The sequence below is a fragment of the Epargyreus clarus genome, unplaced genomic scaffold, assembly GCF_041222505.1.
Source record: "Epargyreus clarus isolate Ecla_fem2 unplaced genomic scaffold, WU_Ecla_fem_2.2 ptg000002l, whole genome shotgun sequence".
Taxonomy (NCBI): domain Eukaryota; kingdom Metazoa; phylum Arthropoda; class Insecta; order Lepidoptera; family Hesperiidae; genus Epargyreus; species Epargyreus clarus.
Window position 1 is genome coordinate 10,704,287 of NW_027332210.1, and position 23,753 is coordinate 10,728,039.

A 23,753-nucleotide genomic window follows, 5' to 3' on the forward strand; every position below is an offset into this window, starting at 1 on the left:
CTAATACACACATTTGCGATTCCATCTCACGGTAACAGCTTTTTGTATGTCAATTTATCATACTTATGCCACTCCATCAAATTATGTTTTCATACATATTTCAAATTTGATTCCTACTGGAATAACGGACTCGTAGGTAGAAAAGATATAAATCGTATACAACCTGAATGCGGTGCTATCTCCATACTTATCTGAGGTGGTAGAAGCTTTATAAGTTCGCCCGCGACACACCTATTTCTGTCTAATAATAACAGTGTTAAGCGCTGTTGTGTTCTGGTTTGAAGGGTGTGGTAAGGGAGAAACACTTTTCGACATTTTAGCTTAGTCCTCAGCGATAGCAACGCTTTTGTGTCAAACCTCAGCACTTAAACCTTTTGTAAGGTTAATACAGATGTCCATGGGCGGTTCAGTAGCCAATGACTATCAGTTAGATGGCATGCTCGTCTGCTACTGTAATTTAATAAAGAAAAGCAAAATTCAAAAACATGTTTTTATACTTCAGTTCTGCGATCTTCAAAATTTTCATTACGAGCTCCTCATACAAAACTCTTCAAGCAATCCCAAAATAGTATCATCCTTTTAACTGCTCCAATTTCGAGCCAGATTACCTAATTCCCTTACAATGTTGTGCCACCACTATTATTCCCATTTCGTGTACAAACATCTCAGGTATTCCCTCATAAGGTATCGTTGTTTTATTAGAAAATGATTTTCCCTAACCTGCCTCCGGGGAAATAACCTCATATTGGTAGGAGCGTGAGTGATACACATTGTACGCATTCGAATAACAAGTGGGAATTCGTGTTTCTTAGGAAATATTGTGTTTTTCTTAACGTTAGTGGAATTAAAATAAAGGGAAAGGCGCTAGAACCATCGCTATGTCATTCACCTTCTAAAGTCTTACTATGAGAAGAAATGAGTTGTGAATATGGACAAATTGAAAAACTATCTTAAACAGTAATGGCCCGATCCCACCCATCTCTAAATATTTGAACCCAAAATTTTTAGAAAGAGTACCAGAATTTTTGCAGCAGCTGCAAAATGGTGCCTTCGTAAAATGTTTACTGATCGTAAATAACTGGACTTTTTCACAAAATGCCTCTTGCACGTTCATTGTACTTGAGTAACGTAGTGGACAATATCCAAAAGCCTTCTTTTTGGTAGTAAATTCTTTTATAGCATTAGGAAAATAATGGGTGTCTGCAATAACCTGAGGCAGTGAGGAAAATAAAGTCACTTTTACAAAATAAGTCTTTATTAATAATTAAATAAGTATTGAAATAAATACACGCGTACACAACATTTATCTGCTTAACACTACCGAACATGGCACTAATCTCCCCTTAACAATAACTTAACTTACACTTTGTATCGGAGATTGGTATCTCCATTGTATTTTTAACCAGAAACTGTAAAGTTAAAATCAAGTAAAAATTCTTTGTTTTATCTTAGAATGAGGAAGTTTCCAAAGCTGACCCTAAAAATTAGAAGCATTTTTTTTAAGTAAGAATACTGACAGAGATAACCAATTTTCGATACAACCTTATTTAAAAATCTCCTAACTTATACTTCTACAACTGTTTCCACTTCTATAAAATGTCTGTGTGCCTTCCCTTTGTGGATTCCATCGAACTCGTCCTGAATTTCTTCCAACGTTCTGCCTTTAGTCTCGGGCACGAAGAAGTAGATGAATATCAGAGCAATGACGCAAGAAACTGAGAAATGCCATAGCGTCCAACCAGGTTTCACCATTTCTTCCAAATTCTGGTACAGCTTGACCACACCAAACGCTAAGAACCAGTGGAATCCAGCAGTGATAGCAGTAGCTCGTCTCGTCACATTTTGGGGGAAGATTTCTCGTAACATCAACCAAGGTATTGGACCGGCGCCAACCGCGTAAACAGTCACGAACAAACATAGAGTTAGTAAAGGTAACCAAGTGTTACTATTGTTCCCATTCGACGCCTTCAAATGATAGTAGACTGCTAAGCTTCCCAAACTGATAGACATAGCTGCGTAAGAACTCAAAAGTAAGACGCGTCGTCTAATTTTCTTCAAGAGAAATGTTGAGAAGTAAGTCGAGGAGACCAAACAGAATCCAAGTATAATAGCAGCACCTAGTGGAGTTAATGGGATAGAGAATGTCACTGAGAAAATCTTCTCCGCGTAGAACAAGATGGGGAATATTCCGCTCATCTGCTGGAAGATCATGAGAGCGAAAGAGACGAATAGTGCTTTCAGAGTTGATCTTGTCCCAAACAATTCTTTAAAAGTCACCCGATTCTTAGCAGAGTTTCTGATGTGTTCTTTCAAGGCCTTTATTTCTGAATCGATGTCGTTATCGATGCCTCTGAAATATTGTAGGGCGGCTTTCGCTTCACTGGATTTTCCCTGGGATATGAGGTATCCTGGCGACTCCGGGAGGAATATGAAGGCTATGAAGAAAGCCACTGGAATACTTGCACAGAGCACCGACAACCATGATGTACTTTGCACCATACCTGTAACAAAAGCAAAGGATAGTTTATATTTGTTTTGCCTACATAAAAAGGTGGTAATTTAACGCGTACATTTTTTATATAATATAAGAGTAGCAGACGAGCATGCAGTCACCTGATGGTAAGTGGCTACTACCGCCCATGGACATCTGTAATCAACCCCAGATAGGTCTAGATATTCCTACCTGAGGTCGGTCACAGATGCGCCGCTACCCCTGAGCACTAAGCTGGAACGCTTCGGAAAAGTCCGTCTCTCTTACCAGACCCTTCAAACCAGAACACAGCAGCGCTTAACACTGCTGTTATGAGGTAAAAATAGGTGTGGCGGTGGTGCCGCCGAAGTTAAACCACAAAGGTTTCTACCACCTTCAAACATGTATATTTTAGAACAGTTTAATAACACTCAAATTTCGAACGTAATTTATTACTAACAATTGTATGTCGACAAAATGGTCTACAAAGAAAAACATTCGCCTTTTGAAGAAATAGAACAAATTTTGATTTGAAACCGAAAGAAAGTTACAAACGTTTGAAATAGGGTAAGAAAAATATAAAGAGAATCCCCTAATCCTTTGATAATGCCTTCAATTGAGGCCCTTTGAAGACAGAATGATTAGGCCCAAGATGATTACTGGAAATAATGGAAAAGTACATAAAGTATTAATCTTTTGCTGTTACTTTGTTGGAGTAAAAGGTACTCTCATTAAAGTTATTGAATTAGGTTTAAAGATTGGTATCTTTTTATTTTCTAAAGAAACGGGGGATTTATCGAGTGATTATTAGAAAAACATCCTTTGTTTAACGCAATGTTGTATATATTCTTGATACAATAAATCAGTTTTTTCTAGATTTTATTAGTGGTATCTTCTGGTCGAACAATGCTGCCTACCACCAATAACTACCCTTAGTATGATTTTTTACGCTTTTACGTAAACGCTAATATGTATACGTAAACAAATAGCAAAACAGTCTTTTTTGTAAAAACGTAAAAACTCATACTAAGGGTACAGGCTCTGTTTCTGTGGTAAATTTATAAGAAGCTTCGAAAGGGCTAAAATGAATATAAAAAACTCTTATTCAAAAACAGATAATTTTATCACACAACAGCAAATGTATGCCCAGAACATAACGTGTTCTGTCGAAAAATAATTCCTTGTAGTAGAAGAGGATCTTAAAGAAAACATAAACTGAAAAACTCGATTTCTCGGTTTTTCAACTTTCACTGCGGAGGAAAATTATTTAAGTTTCTATTATTTTCAGTTATTCCAATTCCATATCTCCAATAATTGCAATTGTCTCAAATATCAGTACTTACAATAAAATACTTAGACTTTGAAATCGGAGATAGGCACTTGAATTTTATTTGTATAGGCCCGACCTCGAGAAGAGACCGAAACGTGCAAAACATTGTTATGAGTAGTGTCGCCAAACGGTATGTACTAAAAATAAGGATTATTTTCTTAAAAATAAAAATCAAACTTGGGATAATTTCTAAAAATACTGATTTCAGTCGTAATGTACCAAACTAACCGAATATTATTATTTTGCAATAAAGTTGCAAATGAGCATACATTCCACCTGATAGTAAGTGGGCACTCCCATTAACTATCATTAAATATCATTAACCAAAGCTAGAACGAATTGACATCCTACCTGAGATTAAAAAACCCCGAGGATGAAATTAGTGAGTTCATATGAGTGCGTGAACCCCATCCTTCAATTAGAACACAAAACGCTATCACTAATGTTGTTGTAACAGAAATAAATTTGCCTGTGTTGCTTCCACGGTCCAACAAATGCTACTATTATAGGCTGCATTTTTATCATTTTGCATTTGACTTGCTCTCTGTAATGCCATAAAAAACGTCTACAATAAAAATTTTAACAAAAAATTCACCGGACAAACATTAGAAATTAAAACTTACATAGTTTTGGTGCCATTTTCACGAGTAAGAAAAGTCATAAGAAAAGCCAAGACATCCCTCAAAAGTAGATACACATGGCAACACTAGTTCTAAGGGAGCCAAGCAACAAGAGTAGTAAAATAAATATAAAATTATATCGCTCCCACTAGCCCGAGCATCCGGAGTAATGTTGCCATTCTCGCGAATAGTGGCATCTTCTCTTTCATTGCTAATTAATTATCTCTTATGATAAATCCCTGGAGCCTGATGGTTTTACGTAATTATATTACGTAAATAACAGACTAAGTAATATGTTATGTTTATTATCACGTAAATGCGTAAAGCGGCACCTGATCATACGATTCAAATTTAAATGAAACAATGGATTACTGCTCATTTATTAAACGAAGTAATGAATTGAACAGAATTAAGGGCAGAAAGAACAGAAGAGACAAGAAAGAAACAAATGGATAAATATTTGTATTTTTTTATATAATTAAACCTTCCGAAAGGCTGACGGGCTACCTGATAATTATATTACTGTTGACTATTGTCATTGCAATACCGCGGAAATCTTCTTGCACTTTTTAGAGATCTCCGCCTTATAACGTTCCTTGAATACCTCAATAACATGTTAATTATACATCTTTTACGTGGCACAAACAATCGTGCAAACTGTACCCTTACCATGAGTTTTTACGTTTTGACAAGTATGACTGTTGTGGTATTTGTTTATGTATTGGTCCATACTATTTCTAAGTTCTGACACAATCCGCTAGGGGCGCTGATTGGATATAATTTGGGCAAATACGTAAACAAATACCAAAACAGTCATATTTGTCAAAACGTAAAAACTCATGGTAGGGGTACTGTACTACGGAGGATCGCCTCAAAACCAGTTGGTGCCTTACCAATGATATATCCAAACAGCACTCCACAAGCGAAGTGCACGTGGTAGAAGTTAGCGAGGGTTGGCAGCATGTGTTTCTCAGCGATGTCCTCGATGTAGGGCGGGATGGCCACGCTGAACGCGCCCACCGCCACGCCGCCCACGAACCGCCCTACGTATAACCCGTAGACGTTCGGACTGGAAAAAAATATATTGAGTAAGGCAAATGCAGTGATAGCCCTAACTTGGCCCTTTCATCGAGGGGTCCGAGGTTCAATTCTCAGGGTTTGAGATTCAATAATCAAACTATTACGGCGAATAAAAACATCGTAACAAAACCTACACATCTAAGCGTTTCTAGAAAAAGTTTTCAAGGGCGTGTGAAGTCTACCATTCCGCACTTAGCTAAAGCGATAGCCTATGGTGTAAACCCCTTTGACTCTTTAAATCATGCCCAAGAGTGGGATAGAAAAAGATAATCTGGGTCATTTTTTAAAACTCTTGCACCTTAATCTTTCCCTACAATCATTTAGGTTTTCATTTCTTAAAACCGTGATTCGATGGGGCGACAAAATTTACCAACACGGCAAAATCATAAATCCGGCACTGGTTACGGCAATAACCCCAAGACTATACGTGTTCCATTATTTCGCCCATAATATTTATCTACTTTTAATAACTTCAGCGAAAATCAAATTTACCCCGGCCACTTGTATTGTTTGGTGACATAAAACAAACTTGGAAGAACGAATTTAAACTTTCCACCAGCTTTTAATATTAATATTCTCTTGACTTTGCACTCGCAATCAAATAACTTTAATATAAAGTAGTCCACTTTGTAAAGTGTGATAACATAAATAAAACTTAGATGAATCTAATAAACTTAGATGAGAATTCGTTAAATTTGCTTTATATATAATTAGTCGGGCTGCGACTTTGTCCGAGGATCCTTAATCTGTTTCTTTATTTACATTAAACTGAATGCCAATTTCCAAATTCTCATTTTAATTACGTAAAACTTGATATCTTACAATGTTTTAACCCCATTTCACCCCATGCAGAGATCATTTTTTTAAAAGTGAAAGATTTTTGTAGGCGTAAACTGTTTGCACATGAAATTTTATCAAATCTGTCTAATAGTTGTAAACTTAACGAATGTGTATAATTACTTACTTAAACGGTCCTTTACTTAGTAAAGAAATTGTATGGGTTGAGACGTGACCCAATACAATATTTGGATGATAGAAAATGATAGAGATTGATAGAAATAACTGATTTATTACGAACTGCTATTGCTAAGATGATAGTGAATGATAGAGGAGCACGCGCCCGATATTGATAGAGCTCATTAGCGTACTAACTTAAATGCATCAATGTAGCGTAAACTGCTGATGCTACAAAATGTACGGTCGTGGCCCGTACAGAAATAATAACTATTAGACAATATCATTAAATCCAAAAAACCTACACTTGCCATAACGAAATAAAAAGTAAGATATTCTTAATTTTTATATCAAAAACAAACATACCTTGAAGCGACGAGGATCCATGAGACAACGAGAGGTAGGGCGAGGTAGAGCAGGGTTTTCTTCCGACCAAAGTACTCAGAGATGAGGCCCGTGGGTACAGCGCCGAACACAGCACCCAGGCAGAGGAGTGATGCTACCCACGACGCTTGGGAGTCTGATATCTGGACAATTGTAATGGAAAAGTGAGCTTGCTGTCTGCTAGATGGTATCTAGTGTGAAGAAGCCAACTCAAAATAAGATAATATTTTTTTTATAATATGGTAATAATAACTTGATGGTAAGTGGCTACTGCAGCCCATGGACATCATGGACATAATCAACCACAAACCACGGATAGGATTACATATTCCTACTTGAGTTCGGCCACGGACACACCGCTACTCCTGAGTTATAAGCTGGAACGCCTTGGAAAGTATGTCTTCCTAACCACACTCATCAAGCCAGAACACAGCAGCGCTTTACGCTGTTGTTATGAGCCTGAAATAGGCGTAGCGGTGGTGTCGCCGGAGTCTAACAAAGGGTTCTAAAACCTTCGTGTATGGAAGGTAAGGACAGAATAATTCGCCAGATTCTAGTAATAGTAAATAGCAAACGAGTATGCAGACCACAATCAGTAAATAATCACTGTCGTCAAGTCAGTCAAGACAATTAACATTTTGAAAACTACTTACCCCAGTTTTGGGTACCATTTGTCGGGAGTGTGTGGCGTTGGGTATGAGGAGATCAGAAATCTGCGCGATCTGAAACAGATAGAAAACCCTTAAGTATAAGTAATAAACACTTGGTCAGCGCGGAAGAACCGTGCCTTAAACTGGTAATGAATTAAAATATTTTCTTAATGACTTCTTTCAAACGACTGAAATGTTAGACACGCTGAAATAAAAGTAATTTGAATGTTTTGCCCAAAAAAGCTGATCCTAAGCTTAAAATTACGTAGCTGAGCAACTGGCAATAAATTCCAAATTAAAATTTATTTCCTCTCATAGAATTGCAAAAACACGTAGTACACATGTCATGAAGGTAGCTATGACTGCTTTCTATGTTATTGGCAACAATTCATATATTAAGTAAAACCTCACAGCGTTTTGCCAAATACATTACCTGTCTAGTGATTTAAGGCTTTCCCGATAATGATTACAAGCGGAGTCGCATGTTCTGACACACTTTCCAATACCTAACATAAAGCAACTCACGACGACGCGGCGATCATTGTATGCTTTACCCTAATATTTCACTTATTAAGGTTGTAAAAGTGCCTTTGTGAAATGACAAAATAACTGCGGGATACAAAAAAAATACAAATGCATGAAATCACAACTGTACTAACTTTATTTGTTGTATAAATATCAGGACATCGTATTGTTGATTTTTTATTCAATTGATTTGCTCTGTCAGAAAATATATTTACTTAAAGCAATTTAAAAAAAATAATTCAATTACACCTTTAGAAAATATGTTAGCATCTTAAGATTCTTTTTAAAGGTGAATGTAAAACATTCAAGTTAAATAAACTTATAAACTTAGAAGCTGACAATTATTTGACGCTTACAAACAGACTTACAACTCGTATTTCTACACGTATGGGTATAGATCGCAAAGTATAGACGAGTTTACCATTCCTAATCCCTCAAAGGAACCGAACAAATATTCGAAACGTGTGGGGTGGCAGACAAATAAGGGTTCGATGAGACCTTTGTACAAGTTATAAGTAACCGTGATGCGGCGGAATCAAATGACGCAGAATATCTGATCAAAGTATTCATGCGTAATTTATTGGAGACTTATACTTTGCTTATAACACACATTTTATGGCAAGGCTTTTAAAAAAATAATAGAAAGCATTTTTGCTTTATCACACATGCTTATTATAGAGTACTTTCACGCACATAGGCTTATCTATTTAATAATTGAAATGATAATATTCGTGGTTCGGCTTCGGAAGCACAAACGCCATAATTATTACCGACTTATAACAGAATTGTCTAGTAGTGCTTTAAAAATGTGGTAGGGAAAACACACTTACACGAGTCATTCCGACTCTGATCTCAAAGCAGTAAATCAGTGGTCGATTTTATATAGTATTTCAATGTTATTTAGGGATTTATCACACATAGCAACAGGTACCAGTTGTTACCAGATAAAATTGATTTCTTAAAAAAATATTATATATTCCCATTGGTAACAATACAGAAATCAAATATTTCTAGCAGGAATTCAGTCAGAAATCTCAGATTCAAAACTTAATAAGCTTACAATAAACACTATTTGGTTTCTGAACAAGTTCGAAGTTTGTAAAGAGAAGCTTAATTAAATTAACTAACTTGTCCCCGCTAAATACATCGCAACTTACTTAATATTCGTCAACTTACTAAGTACGAGTATCCTTCGTACTGCGACGACTAGTTTCAAACAATTATAAACGGGCGTTTTATTAAATTTAAAATATTAACATTTAGAATATTAGCATTTTATTTATTTAAAATTTATTTAAAATATTAGCATTCGTACTTACAAATGCTACTATTTTAAATAAATTTTAATACATAATTTTGTATTAACATTATGTGAAAGTATATAATGTATTACACTCATAGACACGTACAAAGATTTCTTCGTCGCAATAGACACAAAAAAGTCTCTACACTCAGTGTAGAAATCTACAATAATTTCAACATCTAAGTAACTGGCCAGATATAAAACCGGGTACCTCCTCTTTTCTGGTTCGACATGGTGATCGTTACGCCATACCTCTCTCTAATGTTTATCTAATTATAAACACTAAACATTTTGAAGCGAGTTTCACACACAAATCTATAACTTTGCGGTTAATAACATAACGGTTAATAAATAACAGACACAATTTAAACTGTCGAATTTTAATGTTCCTTTCTGAAAATACAAGAACCTTTCACGGTAATGGATGGCAAGATGAACTCTGTGGCTTACTGATATTAAGAACGGTCGGATATGCAGACCGTTTCGAATCAATCCTCGACAAGCAAACTTTTAAGTGGTCAATTTTTATTTCTGTTCTGGATTTGAACTTTTGTTTGTGTATCCATGGCGCCCGCAATAAGGTAATCTAGTGTTGGACTATAAGTGTAGAAAACATCCAGCGTTTTTTTAAACGCCCGTTTGTCATACACGAACATTTCAACCGCAAACCTGTTATTTATCGGTGTTTCTTATGAAAATATTATTTACGGCGTTCCGTTTGGCGAAGTATTTCAGCTGTTTTGTAAGCGTTATAAATTCAAAGAGGAATTTTAATTAGTAACGTTGCCGTTACGAAAATAACGAGAATTATTCCAACAGAAACCATTGTATTTTAAAATTATAATTTTGTTTATAGTTGCGTCGCCTAGCCTTCTTCAACTCTGTCAACTTTAATACCACTTTAAGTTACGTGACTTGTTAAGTAAGTTTGCACTGAAGGACGTTGTACCTAATGTATACAATTTTGGCAACGAAGACCAAAAAACATCATAAAGTTTCGACTCGAAATTTGGTATGTCCAGAGCCGATCTACAACGACTCTAGCACCTTAAATGGTACTTAAAATAATTCAAATACTATTTTTATTAAGGATATACTCGTATTTACTGATTCAAATTGCAGTGATAGTCTAGTGGTTAAGAAACTCGACCTCTCGATCGAGGGGTCCGAGGTCAAATCCCAGGCACGCACCTCTGATTTTTCAAAGTTATGTGCGTATTAGAAATTAATTATCACTTTCTAAACGGTGAAGGAAAACATCAACCTGCACACATGAGAGATTTATAAAAAAAAATCTCAAAGGTATGTGAAGTCTACCAATACACACTTGGCCAGCGCGGTGGACTATGGCCTAATGGCAGTGGGACGTTAATGGGTTGATGATGATGATGATGATGACTGATTAAAATAACTTTAAAAACTTACCTCATTCTGAGTGCTAGTAAGTAAGGGTATTGCTGTTGATGACCACGCCACGCATACTCCAGCGGCGAAAGCACCCAAATTAACTACAAAAAAATTAATTTCGTCAGTTATAAAAATATTAGCTTGGAAGCAATTAAACTCAAGTCAAAAAATATTGTTACTCCTATTCACGGCCATACGTAACGTCTAGCAGTCGTACATCTAACAATAACCCTGGAGCTATGATTATAAAAATTATTTGTTGAGCTTTATTATCCCATATGTTTTTGTACCAATAGATCTCAATTAGACAGAAATACGAAATAAACCACGTACGTAAGTAAAGAAGTACCCTTAGTATGAGTTTTTACGTTTTGACAAAAATGACTGTTTTAATATTTGTTTACGTATTTGCCCATACATTTCCAATCAGCGCTTAGAGGAATGTATCAGAACTGATTGAAATAGTATGGGAAATACGTAAACAAAAACAAAAACCGTCATTTTTGTTAAACGTTAAGAGTCATAGTAAGGGTACTGAAGTCAATTACAAATGCGCTGGTGCTCCTGAAGACTGACTTACAACACTTTATATTTATAATTCAAGAAGAAAATAGGTGTGATAAACCACCCGTAGAATTACGATGAGGTCTCAGACCTTCAAAAATACCCACCTATTCCAGCAGCTATATACTGTGTTGTGATTCCAGAAGTATCCCTCTTGATATCAGGAACCGTCTCCAGTCGCTTCAGTACTTTGCTCATGCCGTTCTTATCGGCTGGCTCTGAGGAAGACCCTGCTTCCTCCTCTCCCTTTGTTGTCGGATCAGGTTCGGTTTCTTCCACTAACAGATGAAGAATAAAAGGCTTTACATTAAATCATAAAATCACAATTATAATTATAACATTATTTTGTTTTGGATTACGTAAGTTTAATCTGTCAAAACTTTAGTTTTTATGCTAACCAAACTTAGTCTACCTGATGGCAAGAGTTTTGATAATAGACGAGATTAATCAATTCAAGATATGATTTATGTCCTATTTCAGATAAAGGTTGGAATATCTTGTGTGAGCATTTTAGAAACAAACACACAACACTCAATAAATAAGTTATAATACTGAAGTTAGGCAACGGTAGCACGACCGCAGGCGATAAAGTATTCTAGTAACTTTTAAGTATAATAGTTTTATTTGTTCTTTGAACCCGACGGTCAGAGAGAATATTGTATATGCTATCGACTTCAGATAGAAATATCGACATTTTCAAAATACATTATGAATCACAATAGAAAATGCATATGTTATAACTAAAGCATAATTAAATTTAAAATGAAAAAATACGCTGAATAGTCATAAGAATAAATAACTAAAGATATATTTATATTATATTGACAGGAAAATTGCTAGGTCAAACAGTAAAACTTATCAGAAAAGATTACTGGTATAGTATAATTAATTATTTATAAACCAACTGCCCCTGTTTATACATATTTCTTCGACCTTACTCTTATATAATTTAGATATCACGCCACAATCATTTCACATTGTATAAAATATTTTTATAAGATAGTGTTTATATGCCGACGTATACTACGTAAAGTCCTAGAAAATAATTTTATTATTTTGGTGTTTCTCAAGGCCTTATCTTTGGTCCACTATATTTACTTATATCAATATATTACAAAGTATTTATCAATATTCAATAATACTTCTTGTTATTTACAATTATAGATTACATTTTATATTTAGCGATTACCTCATCTCAATAAGAGCTTCTCTGCTATAGTATTTCCGAATTGCTTTATTAAGGTCTATAGTTGGTGAGGCATGCATTTTAAGTCGCAAAAACTTCAATAAGGGTGGAACACTTAAATACACTGCACGAAAATTGGCATGACCGTGATTTGCAGTTTCAAGTTTAGAACTTTAACAACTGTACAAATTGCTTAGCTTTGCTCCGAATAAAATGTATGAATCCTCCGAATAAATTACAACATAGTTCCGAAGTAATATACAGTTTAGCCAACTTATTAATTTTATGTATGGAGATGCAGATATATCTAAGAAATACCGGAGTTCCACAGGGTGACGCCACTGATTTCGATTACTCCTTAAATTTATAATTACTTTCAAAAGTACAACAGAGATAATTCGCATCATTGACCATAATCCTTGAATTAATTAGTTGACCACGTATTTAATGATTACTATTATTAATGTTTTATTGGATTGGATTAATTATAATTGACCTTTAGCTTCAATGATCATCAAAAAACTAACCTAAGTTATTATCAAGCATAACAAAATTATCACCAAAATAAAAAGAAAAAAAACAAAATGGCACCTACTGCTAAACGTCCAGGTGACAGTTCGAGTACAAACGTCGACAGAAGGTTTATACTATAATTAATGATATAACAAAGTGTAAAGCTCAACGTTATACGGGAGACTGGCGAGCCGAGATACGGTGATCTTGATAAGTCTGGATTCATCAAAAATAACAGCGCAGCGCTGCTCAAGCGAGGGCCGCTTGGGACTGATATGGGTTCATATTTGTGGAGTATATATCTAAATTTGTGACTTTTACAATGTTTCGATATGCGTCATCAGTTAATTTATAAATTTTAGGCGACAAAAGCTACAGAAATTATGATAAAAGACTACAATTTATTTACAAAAACAGTTTAAAAAAAACTACGGAATTTACTAGACGAAGGCAACAGACTTTATTTGACAAAAATTACTAATTTTATTTTACAAAGCTACATCATTATTTAATTTTGACTAAATTACAGAATTTATTAGACAGAAACTATAGAACTTATTTGATGAAAAGTATTTTATGGAACACTTATAATCCGCGGATGGAAATGTAAGCAGTACACTAGTTACTGAAAATTCGGCTAAATTTGCATATTTGTTTCACAAATTCGAATGTATATGGCATGATTACCAATTTAATGAGAACCGAAATCTGTGTTTTGCAAATCAAGCTTGTTTATTCTCATTACCGTATGTTTCGAGTTCAAAATATTTGAATTAGCAAATAGCATAAATTTAATTATAGACATACATCACCAGTTCAAAATGATTATGTACCGATATATTTAGAATTTGTACTTCTTTAAGCATGTTACAGAAAGATGAGAGTGATATGATATTTTTTGCGTATATACCGTCACACGTAAGCGACAGGTTATTTGGAACAGAATATATAACAAAACAGACAAAATATATAGAATCGTAATAAAAGCGTACATAGTGAATCAATCAACATCAACCCCAGATAGGATTAGATATTCCTACCTGAGGCCGGCCACATGCGGCGGCCTTGAGGACTAAACTGGAATGCCTCAAAAAAGTATATCTTCGTTTCCACACCCATCAAATCAGAACACAGCAGCGCTTAACACTGCTTTTATTCGACAGAAATAGGTGTGGCGGAGGTGTCGCAATTGAACCACAGAAGGTTCTACCACCTTTCAGTTAATATATTTCAGAATCACAGACATACACTTCAACTTTACTCATGTATATGTATACCCCACATCCACGTACAGTGATAATATTTGCCTGTTTGTTCAGAAATTGGACATGTTTGCTTATCGGTTCGACAAATGCGGGCGTCTTCGTACATATGTAAATTGCATACGTGAAATACGTCATGGAGACAGGTGGATTCAAATCCAATAAGGAAGTGTTTTCTGTTTCTCAGAAATTTGAGTTAGAAATGGAGAATGATCGCGCGAAATAAAATAGAGACATGACGTATATAATACCAGATATTGATTGAGATTGGAAATATTGTTACCAGCCCAAATAGTACCGCATTTCTCACAAAGCATATAAATGAATATGAATATGAAAAAGATATATTTTTCTTGTATTAAAGAAATACTTAGCATGACTGACGCTATCCTGGCCATGGACATTTAAAATTTACTGCAAATAGGATTAGAATTCTATCTAAGGTGGGCTTTAGATATAATATACATAAGCATTAAGCTGGTGAGCGTTTTGTACCTTTACCTGACCATACTCTTCAAACACAACAGCGCTTAACACTGATGTTTAAGATATAAATATGGCAATGTTCCATCTAAACCAGTACGTTTAATGCAAATGAAGTAATCACGTTTCATAGTCCAAAATACCCCTCGCTTCCCATACACAGAAAATAAGGTTTACCACCCCTGTCCAAGATAACCTCTCAACCGAGTTATAACCCATAGACGCTTAAGACGTACAGTACACCACGCAGCTACCAACACATCATAACACTTATAAAAGCAACACATATGACAACCACATACGCGCTATAACCCCGCAGCAAAAACTACGTGATGAATCTATATGTAGGGGGTACAGACATTGATAATTCATGCATGTGTGTTTTTTTATCAACCAGATAAGTGTGTTTGTCTCGGACGAGATTTATAGGCGCGTTATGAATGCAATAATTGCTTGTACTTTGTAATCTCCTTTGAACTCTGCATACACCACGGATACCCGCTAATAATAATTATATATTTGTTACAAAAGCAGAAGTTAAAGAACTTGCAGTCCACTTGTATGTGGCCGCTTTACCTGCCGCGATATTTGCGATCAACCTTTTTTTTTTATATATAATATAGGAGTAGCAGACGAGCATGCAGTCCACCTGATGGTAAGTGGCTACTGCCGCCCATGGACATCTGTGATCAACCCCAGATAGGATTAGATATACCTACCTGAGGTCGGCCACAGATGCGCTGCTACCCCTGAGGACTAAGCTGGAATACCTCGGAAAAGTATGTCTCCCTTACCACACCCTTCAAAACGGAACACAGCAGCGCTTAACACTGATGTTATTAGGCAGAAATAGGTGTGGCGGTGGTGCCGCCGAAGTCGAACCACAAAGTGTTCTACCACCTTTGAAACCAACCTAAAGGACAGATGGAGTCCTACTGTCCTACCTAAGGTCAGCCACCGATACGTTGCTACACCTGAAAAACTGCCTGAAGTGTCATCACTTTCAACTCAGAGTACCGCAAAATACAGCAGTGTTTGACACTAAATATCAATTCACTAATATTGTTCTTACTCAGGTATGGCGGTGGTACTACCGTTACACCACAGGGGATTCTTCTACCAATTTAAACTAGTAAGTTTAAAAATATTCATGTATCATTCATGTTTAATAAATAAGTCATGTGTGAATAAATTATTTAACGCCAACAAGAAGATAAGGAAGGATTTCTGGAAATTCCTCTACGAAATTCAATAGGGAGAAAGCTATTTCCTTACACCATATATGTATGTCATGAACACACAAAACCCTAGACTCCAAAACATTCCGATATTAACTGTACAAAACAACAATTGATTGTAAGTCTATTTTGACGAGCACATTTTTCTCATATCCGTACTTTCGAGGTTCTATATATGTATATCCCATTCGAATTTAGTTCCAAAATTGATCTATGATCCGTTATCTCAGTGGAATTACTAGTCCATTCTGGTTCTGTTGATTCTAGTTCTATTTGTAAACATCGCATAGTCTGCTGAGACCTCAGGTGATAGCTCTGATTGATTCAATTTAGAATTGGTAAATGTCTGCGATAGATTTACTTGGCTCTCAGAATGTAGTGAAATAAGTGGAAAGTGGAAAGAGGAAAAAATAAAATATCAAGACACTTATGAATATTCCTGCTCCTATTTAATTTTAACATAAACGGTCATGTAACATTTAAGGCAAAAATAGTGTTTAGATTTTTAAACATTCCTTAACTTCTTTCACTTATTTATAAAAACTGAAATCCACATAAGCCCAACATTTTCCAGTATTTATCCAACAATTTCCTGTATTATGCATATCTCACGAGGTTTTCGTAACAGCAAATTAGAAAGAACGTGTTAGAAATATGTTGAAGATAGATATCCAATGTATTACAAAGGGTAGCAAAAATCTCCAGACCAACTTATTATACGGTGCGTTATTTTGGTGTGCGGAATACGTCAGCATTTTGTAACATTTAACTCAAAACAATGAAGAACTTATTAAATTTTGTCCGTCGACAAAATGTTATAACTTATAGTCATCCGTGAGATTGAAACAAAGAAGCTACATTTATATAGATTGTTGCATCCGCCAGCATGCGAATACGGTATTACATTGATCACAAGTCACCAAGAACTTCGACAAATACTCGAATATTGTACGTTCTATGTAAAGGATCATCATACCATCCACCAAAAATGGCACAGAATTAGGCTAGAAAATTACATTTTGGCAAAGGGACATCTCCCGATCTAGGTAAACATGCCCGGTAGGAGAGTGGCCGTGTTCGAACAGTCTCAATTCGTGACTTGTATATAAAGAAGATGGTTAAAAAACTTCGATAGCGTGATTCAGAATACTCGTGGCGCCATATCTTGATGAGTAGCGGGAAGTCGCCACACTCGAAAGGAACTCAATGAAAGAGAGACTACGTTCAGCTATTTGTTTAAAAAAACCTAGTCAGCAGATCTATGAGAAGACGCATCAACATAAATAAGTATGATAACTACTCATAGATATATTAGCTGTGTAACAAACAACCGTATTTTGATCTTATCTTACCGGAACCCAAAGTCTTAATCCGATCAGTAAATGGAAGCATGATGAGACGAGACTAAGGGTGATTTCAAACTAGACGATTTGATGTGATACCGCACGACAGCATGACATTTGTCGTACTACACACGAGTGGTTATATTTCTTACGCAATCAATGGCATAGTCCTGCAAACATGCGACGGATTGCTCCCGTACATTGTCGCACATGGAGGACAAAGACCTGCTTATGTATGAGGTGGTAGAACCCTTTGTGGTTCGACTCAGGCGGCACCACCGCCACCCCTATGTCTACCTAATAACAGCGGTGTTAGGCGCTGCTGTGTTCCGGTTTGAAGGGTGTGGTAAGGGAGACAGACTTTTTCGAGGCGTTCCAGCTTAGTCCTCAGGGGTAGCGGCGCATCTGTGGCCGACCTCAGGTAGGAATATTTAATCCTATCTGGGGTTGATTACAGATGACCATGGGCGGCAGTAGCCACTTACCATCAGGTGGACTGCATGCTCGTCTGCTACTCTTATATTATAAAAAAAAAAAAAAAAAATGTCGCAGCAGTACCTACTTCTCTAATTTATAAACGCCCTAGAGCTGATTCCCCAATTGGCAACTATTATCTGAGCGATAGTAGTTAGTCTATAGCCTATCTGTCGCTTCTTGAGCTGCGAGTAGTTATTTTATCCTCTACAACTTTGCTAGTTGAGCGACCAACAGACTATACATATTTCACTTCATTTGAAAAACCTGACAATTTTCTACGTTGTAAGATACATATACACTTCTAAAAAGTCACCGAGCAATAGTCGTGTTAATGGTATACATACTAGTTATTAAGCGCGCTTTCAAATAAAACGATTTTAGTAGGATTATTGTCACACGGTACAGAACGGTTTTCGTACTGCACAATGACGATTAATTTATTTTCTTTATGATTAATTCACCATGCAACTCTACTAATTCTAATCGTCTCATATGAAAACGCCCTACGCCTTGTTTATATGAAAGTAATGAATGAAAGTTGCGTAACTAACGTTTACTGATATCGTATTTGTCGGTGCTAATTGGATACTGGCTGGTCTGATGGCGCCTGTCTTATGGCTGATAATGTAATTGATAGCAAGTCATTCATTAGAAGACAACATCGTGAGGAAATACATGGCTGAGAATTCTTTGAAAATAGGCTTGTTAAAAGTGGGTGAAGTTTACCAACGCACACTTAGTCAGCTGCCGTACTAATGTATTCAGAATAACGTGTTCGACTCCTGGCTAAGTACATACACATTTCGCTAGCAAATTTAGTCTATGTATTTGTGTTTTTATTTTTAATATAATACTAGCTGATCCGGCAAATGTTGTGTTGCCATATAAATTAAAAAAAAATTAGGGTTCACCCTTAATTTTTTTTTATAACTTAGGGGTATGAAAAATAGATAGTAGCCGATTCTCAGACCTACTGAATATGCATATAAAATTTGGTGGCCGGTAAAGCCGTTTCGGAGGAGTACGGTAACTAACATTGTGACACGAGAATTTTATATATAAGATGGTAGTTACAAACGACCAAGCAGATCACCTCATCAACCCTGTACAAAATAAAAGTCCTGCCCGAGATCGGCCAAACATGTGCTACCCAACGAATATTTAAATGTCAATGGTTGCTACCCCAGAGGACTAAGTTGGAAAGCCGCGGATGGGTATTGGGTATATTGCCCTTACCACACTCTTGAAATTAGAACACAGCAGCGGTAAAAATGTTTTTTATTGGTATGTCTGGGTATCTTCGTAATCAAAAGGGTTCAAAAGAATACGTCTTTATGTAACCCTGGAACCCACAACAAAAAAAAACCTTTTTTTTTGTTTTCGAGGGGGAAACCTTCAAAAGGTTCCCGACGACGTGGGAGCGACGCCGGGTTATGTGGGATTTTTACCGCACTAAAACCCCCCCGGTGGCCGTCCTCAGCGCTTGGTGGAGAACTCCGGGATCTCCAATGGAACACAACCGGAGTCCTCCAAGCGCGATGCCCCGGTCGGGCTCTGCCCTGGGGGAGCACTTTACGCTCCTCCCTCACAACTGGTGTTTACGACGTGCATGCGACCACACATGCCGCCGTCCTTCTCTACAGACGTTGCTCTACAGACGATTTGAGCTCCCACTCTTGCCGCCGGCATCCCCGGAAACCCCCTTTTCGGAAAACGGGCACGAGATACCGTAGCCCTATTCTAGTCCCGGAACTACAGGGACAACAAAAAAAAAAACCTAGTATAGGACTACTCCATAATACACAAATGTTGAGAATCTACGAGATTTCTATAAATATAATGTACATGAAAATCATAAGGACGATATCCGGGAATAACTATTTTATGTTATGAACGTATACGAAACTTTTTTGATATCTTCCCACTTAACAACTAGCACGCTATTACGAGTACATAAATGTACTATACATATTACATGTACAAGTTTCATATCTGAACGTGTAAATATACAGAAGCCGCATCGTAAGAAAATAGAGAACCCTCTATGGTTCCCCTCCGGCGGCACCACCGCCTCATCTATTTCTGCCTCATTACAGAGTTAAGCGCTGCTGTGTTTTGGTTTAAAGAGGGTAAGAGAGATATACTTTTTCCAGGCTAGCTAGTTTAGTCCTCAGGGATAGTGGAGCGTCTATATACAACTATAGCCTATAGCCTATATAGACTATAGTCAACCTCAGGTTGAAGCCTGTAGCCACTTACCAGCTGGACTGCATTATAGATTGCTACTCCTATATTATAGAAAAAAATCCATCAGATAGTCTAGATAGTCCACATATACTCGCTTGTTACTCCTAATATAAAGACAAGCTCCATCTGTTTACTTCCAACATCCGACCGCCTCCAGTAATCTCCTACCCGAACATTACCGGCTAGTAATTTCCGCTATCTCCACGACAGGCGTCGTTACGATCGACACTGTTTCAGCTTTGGGGTTTTATATCATACATCATCGTTATCAACCCATTACTGTCCCACTGCTGGGCATGGATACTCTCGGAATCAGGTTTAGGTCGTTTTGATATTTTTTGCTAACTGCGCGCAGATAGACTGTACAGACCTTTGATATACTGTCAGTTGGTTTACTTGGCAAAGTGGTTGTGTGCTTGGGTTGACAGACAAAATATCCCGAGTTTGATTCCCGGTCAGGTGGACTTATTCTATGAACTTAGGTTTCCATCCCATGGCTATATCATCTGGTAAATTGTATGTAGCTATGTCACTTTCGTAAAAATACTAATACAAATTTATAGATTTCTTATTTCATAGATTACATTCATAGATTCATAGGTATGCGACCACGCATACCGTCGTCCTTTCCGGGGTCGCTTACTGGACGGTTCGAGCTCCCACTCTTGCCACCTGCAACCCCGAAGCCGCCTTTTATTCGCCTCTTACGATAGGCAGGGGATACCGTAGCCCTAATCTAGTCCCGGAACTACAGGGACATCGACATATGATAACCTAGTGGTTGAAACTCAGTCCCTCAATGGAGCATTACGTTCCAACATTCAAATCCCAGACATACCTTTGTTTATTCCATGTTTTGTTTATATAAGAAATTAATTATCATAATCATGCCTCAAAGTTCTTTGGAAAAATTTACTCAATGCAATCCGCACGAAATCTTAGAGGAGACACGTCCCCAGCAGTGGCATAATAAGGGACATAACAGTTTCTACCATAAATAGTGGTAGCTTCATCTAAACATCTATACGTCGTGTGTAAGTAACGAGCTAACAGAATCGCTTGCAGATAAAAGGCGATAAAGTAACAGTTCCGATCGTTACGGCCTGTCGCTGAGATAGCGGCGCTGACGCGATGTGCGCCGGAAGCGAAATTACTATAGATCAAGGATTGTAAGAACCTACTTATATAGTTTATTTTATTATGAAGTAAAACGAGCCTGAAGCGCATCTGGTGTTCACTGCACATGGAGTAGTTAATAAGCAAGCTGTCCACCCTATGGTACGTAAAACAAAACATATCTCCACGGGCAGCAGCCACTTACCATCAGGTGGACTTGCTCGTTTGCAACTCCTATAGTATAAAATGATTGCAAAGAATTGGACTAATTTCAAATGCAAAACATCAGGTAGGGTACAAATCAAATATTACAAAACTGAGTCCTTATCAGAAATTCGACTGTCTGACTTTATGCCCTTCGTTATCTCGTCTGCTCAATGAATAGTCGTATGATTGTGGCCCTTTGTATAGTATTAGATGATAAGAGTCAGATTTTATTAATTGTCGCACTTAGTAAATGCCACTTTCTACATCCAACTGAGTAGTGCGGCATAGGACCGCGTAAGAATACGGTCACTACTACTTAAATTTTCCCAACAAACAAGAACGAGAAATATATGATACGAAATAAACTTATAATTTATTTCTTTCATAGAATATTATGCAATCGTCTCACCAGTTTCTGGTTTCCTCAGCACCCCGGGGCAGAAGTCCATGAGGATCGCCCTCATGACGACACACCACTAACACACTCTGCCCCCGACTGACCACTATCAACATCCGCCCCAACCACCGATACCCTTATCGTGACAGACGTGTTTTGTTTTTTGTGTCGAAATCTACCGAAAGGGGTTGTTTACACAGATTGATAGAACTATAATTAAATTGTTTGACAGTCAGTCTTTCATAGGGTTTGGACGTGTGTATAATTCATCATCATCATCAAACCATTATCGTCCCACTGCTGGGCAAGGGTCTCCTCTCAGAATGAGAAGGATTACACCATAGTCCACCGCGCTGGCCAAGTGCGTATTGGTAGACTACACATACCTTTGAGATTTTTTTTATATAAATCTATCAGGTATGCTTGTTTCCTCATGATGTTTTCCTTCACCGTTTAAGCAAGTGATAATTAATTTCTAATACGCATATAACTTTGAAAAATCAGAGGTGTGTGCCTGGGATTTAAACCTCGGACCTTAATTCACACATACATAAATAAAAACAGGATTAATACATATTTTTGTTTTACCATCTGTCTCGCCAGGCGTTATGTGGAAGCTTCTACGTCACAAGGACTTGTCGTGAATGATTCATTTTTTTCTTCTTAAATATACAGAATTATTAACAGCAATTCTTTTTTCCACGACTGCGAAAGGTATGTATGTCTTACTTGTTGGCATGCCTTATAAATAAGTTTGACGGATTTTCATATGGCGCTGGGTTTGTCTAAATCTATCTAAATCTTTGTCTAAATTGTAGGAGTGAAATACGCTTTGTAGCACTTCCCTGTTCAGTTAGTTATTTTTAAGCAGTTGGTATTTTTATTTTTTTTAATAATACTTGTAAAACCTACCTTCATACCTAAATCGAAATACAGATGTTACTCCTGAGGAATGAGATGGTACTCCTTGAAAAACCTTTCCTTGAAGTGGTAAGGTTTTTCAATAATAAGTATAGCAGTGATGGTACCAAGTTTTACCATCTCCCTAAACATAATATCCTTACCTACCTTACCGTTTCTTTTTGTTTGTGTGTTGAAATCAACATCCGGTAAGTGCAGAGGTTATGTAGATAAAGTGTTGACATTAAATGTAAATGGCGCCAAGGCGAGCGGCGCCGCGGGTCACGCTAGTTTTATCGTAACATTCGTAACCATATTGTGTACGGGATGTCAGTCACGTCACTATTATTATACATTTAGGTACATTCAAACGTTTATACTAATTTTATAGACTGCTATACCCCGCTCTGTCGTGGCTCATAAATTACCCAAAGGAACTTAGGAATAAAAGTAGTAGTTACATAAAAATATTTTAAGTATTAAGATGTGAAAGTACTTATATCCATGTCTATAATGCTTTCCATGTTTGTCAATTTAGACATTTAATGTTACGTTACTGACACTATAGTTCTGATACAATCCGCTAGAGGCGCTGATTGGAAATTGTATGAGCAAATACGTAAACAAATACCAAAACAGTCATATTTGTCAAAACGTAAAAACTCATAGTAAGGGTACTGGACTCAAATACTATCAATTGAGTCGTATTAATAAAAATATACAAACATGCAGTTTCCTAAAGTTCGTAATCTTTAAGTGGCATAGGTAGTTACGTCTATATTTTAACAGATTGACTTTCAACCAACCTTTATTCAATAAACGTGATAATTAGTGTTTATAAATCCATTTTATTTAATTAAGGGCGATAACGAATTACCAATTAAAAACATGTAAGTGTATCAAAATGTATCCACTAGTGACCTGATAAATGGTCAATGCCATCACGAAATATGTGATCAAGGTCATACAGTCCTCTCTGAACCTCATATGAACCGCACTGAAATAAAGAGGTGGTAGAATCATTTGTGCTTCGACTCGGTGGCACCACAGCCACACCTATTTCTACCTCAAAACAGCAGTGTCAAGCGCTACTGTGT

The 23,753-nt window shown here is 36.8% G+C and overlaps 1 protein-coding gene across 2 annotated transcripts; it reads right to left on the reverse strand.

Annotated features, from left to right (window-relative positions):
• Window positions 1-1,237: 1,237 nt before the first annotated feature.
• On the reverse strand, window positions 1,238-21,846 carry st4 (sugar transporter 4). Of its 2 annotated transcripts, none has more exons than XM_073080122.1 (7): window positions 21,769-21,846; window positions 11,395-11,565; window positions 10,742-10,824; window positions 7,492-7,560; window positions 6,821-6,981; window positions 5,314-5,489; window positions 1,238-2,501 (listed from the first exon to the last, which is right to left on the reverse strand). In XM_073080122.1, exons 1-7 carry the CDS (start codon window positions 21,821-21,823, stop codon window positions 1,564-1,566), a joined length of 1,653 nt encoding a protein of 550 aa, XP_072936223.1. In that variant the 5' UTR covers window positions 21,824-21,846; the 3' UTR covers window positions 1,238-1,563. The 2 variants fall into 2 exon arrangements, with proteins under 2 accessions (XP_072936223.1, XP_072936233.1); XM_073080132.1 differs by lacking the exon at window positions 21,769-21,846 and adding an exon at window positions 13,069-13,180.
• Between the last annotated feature and the right edge of the window lie 1,907 nt (window positions 21,847-23,753).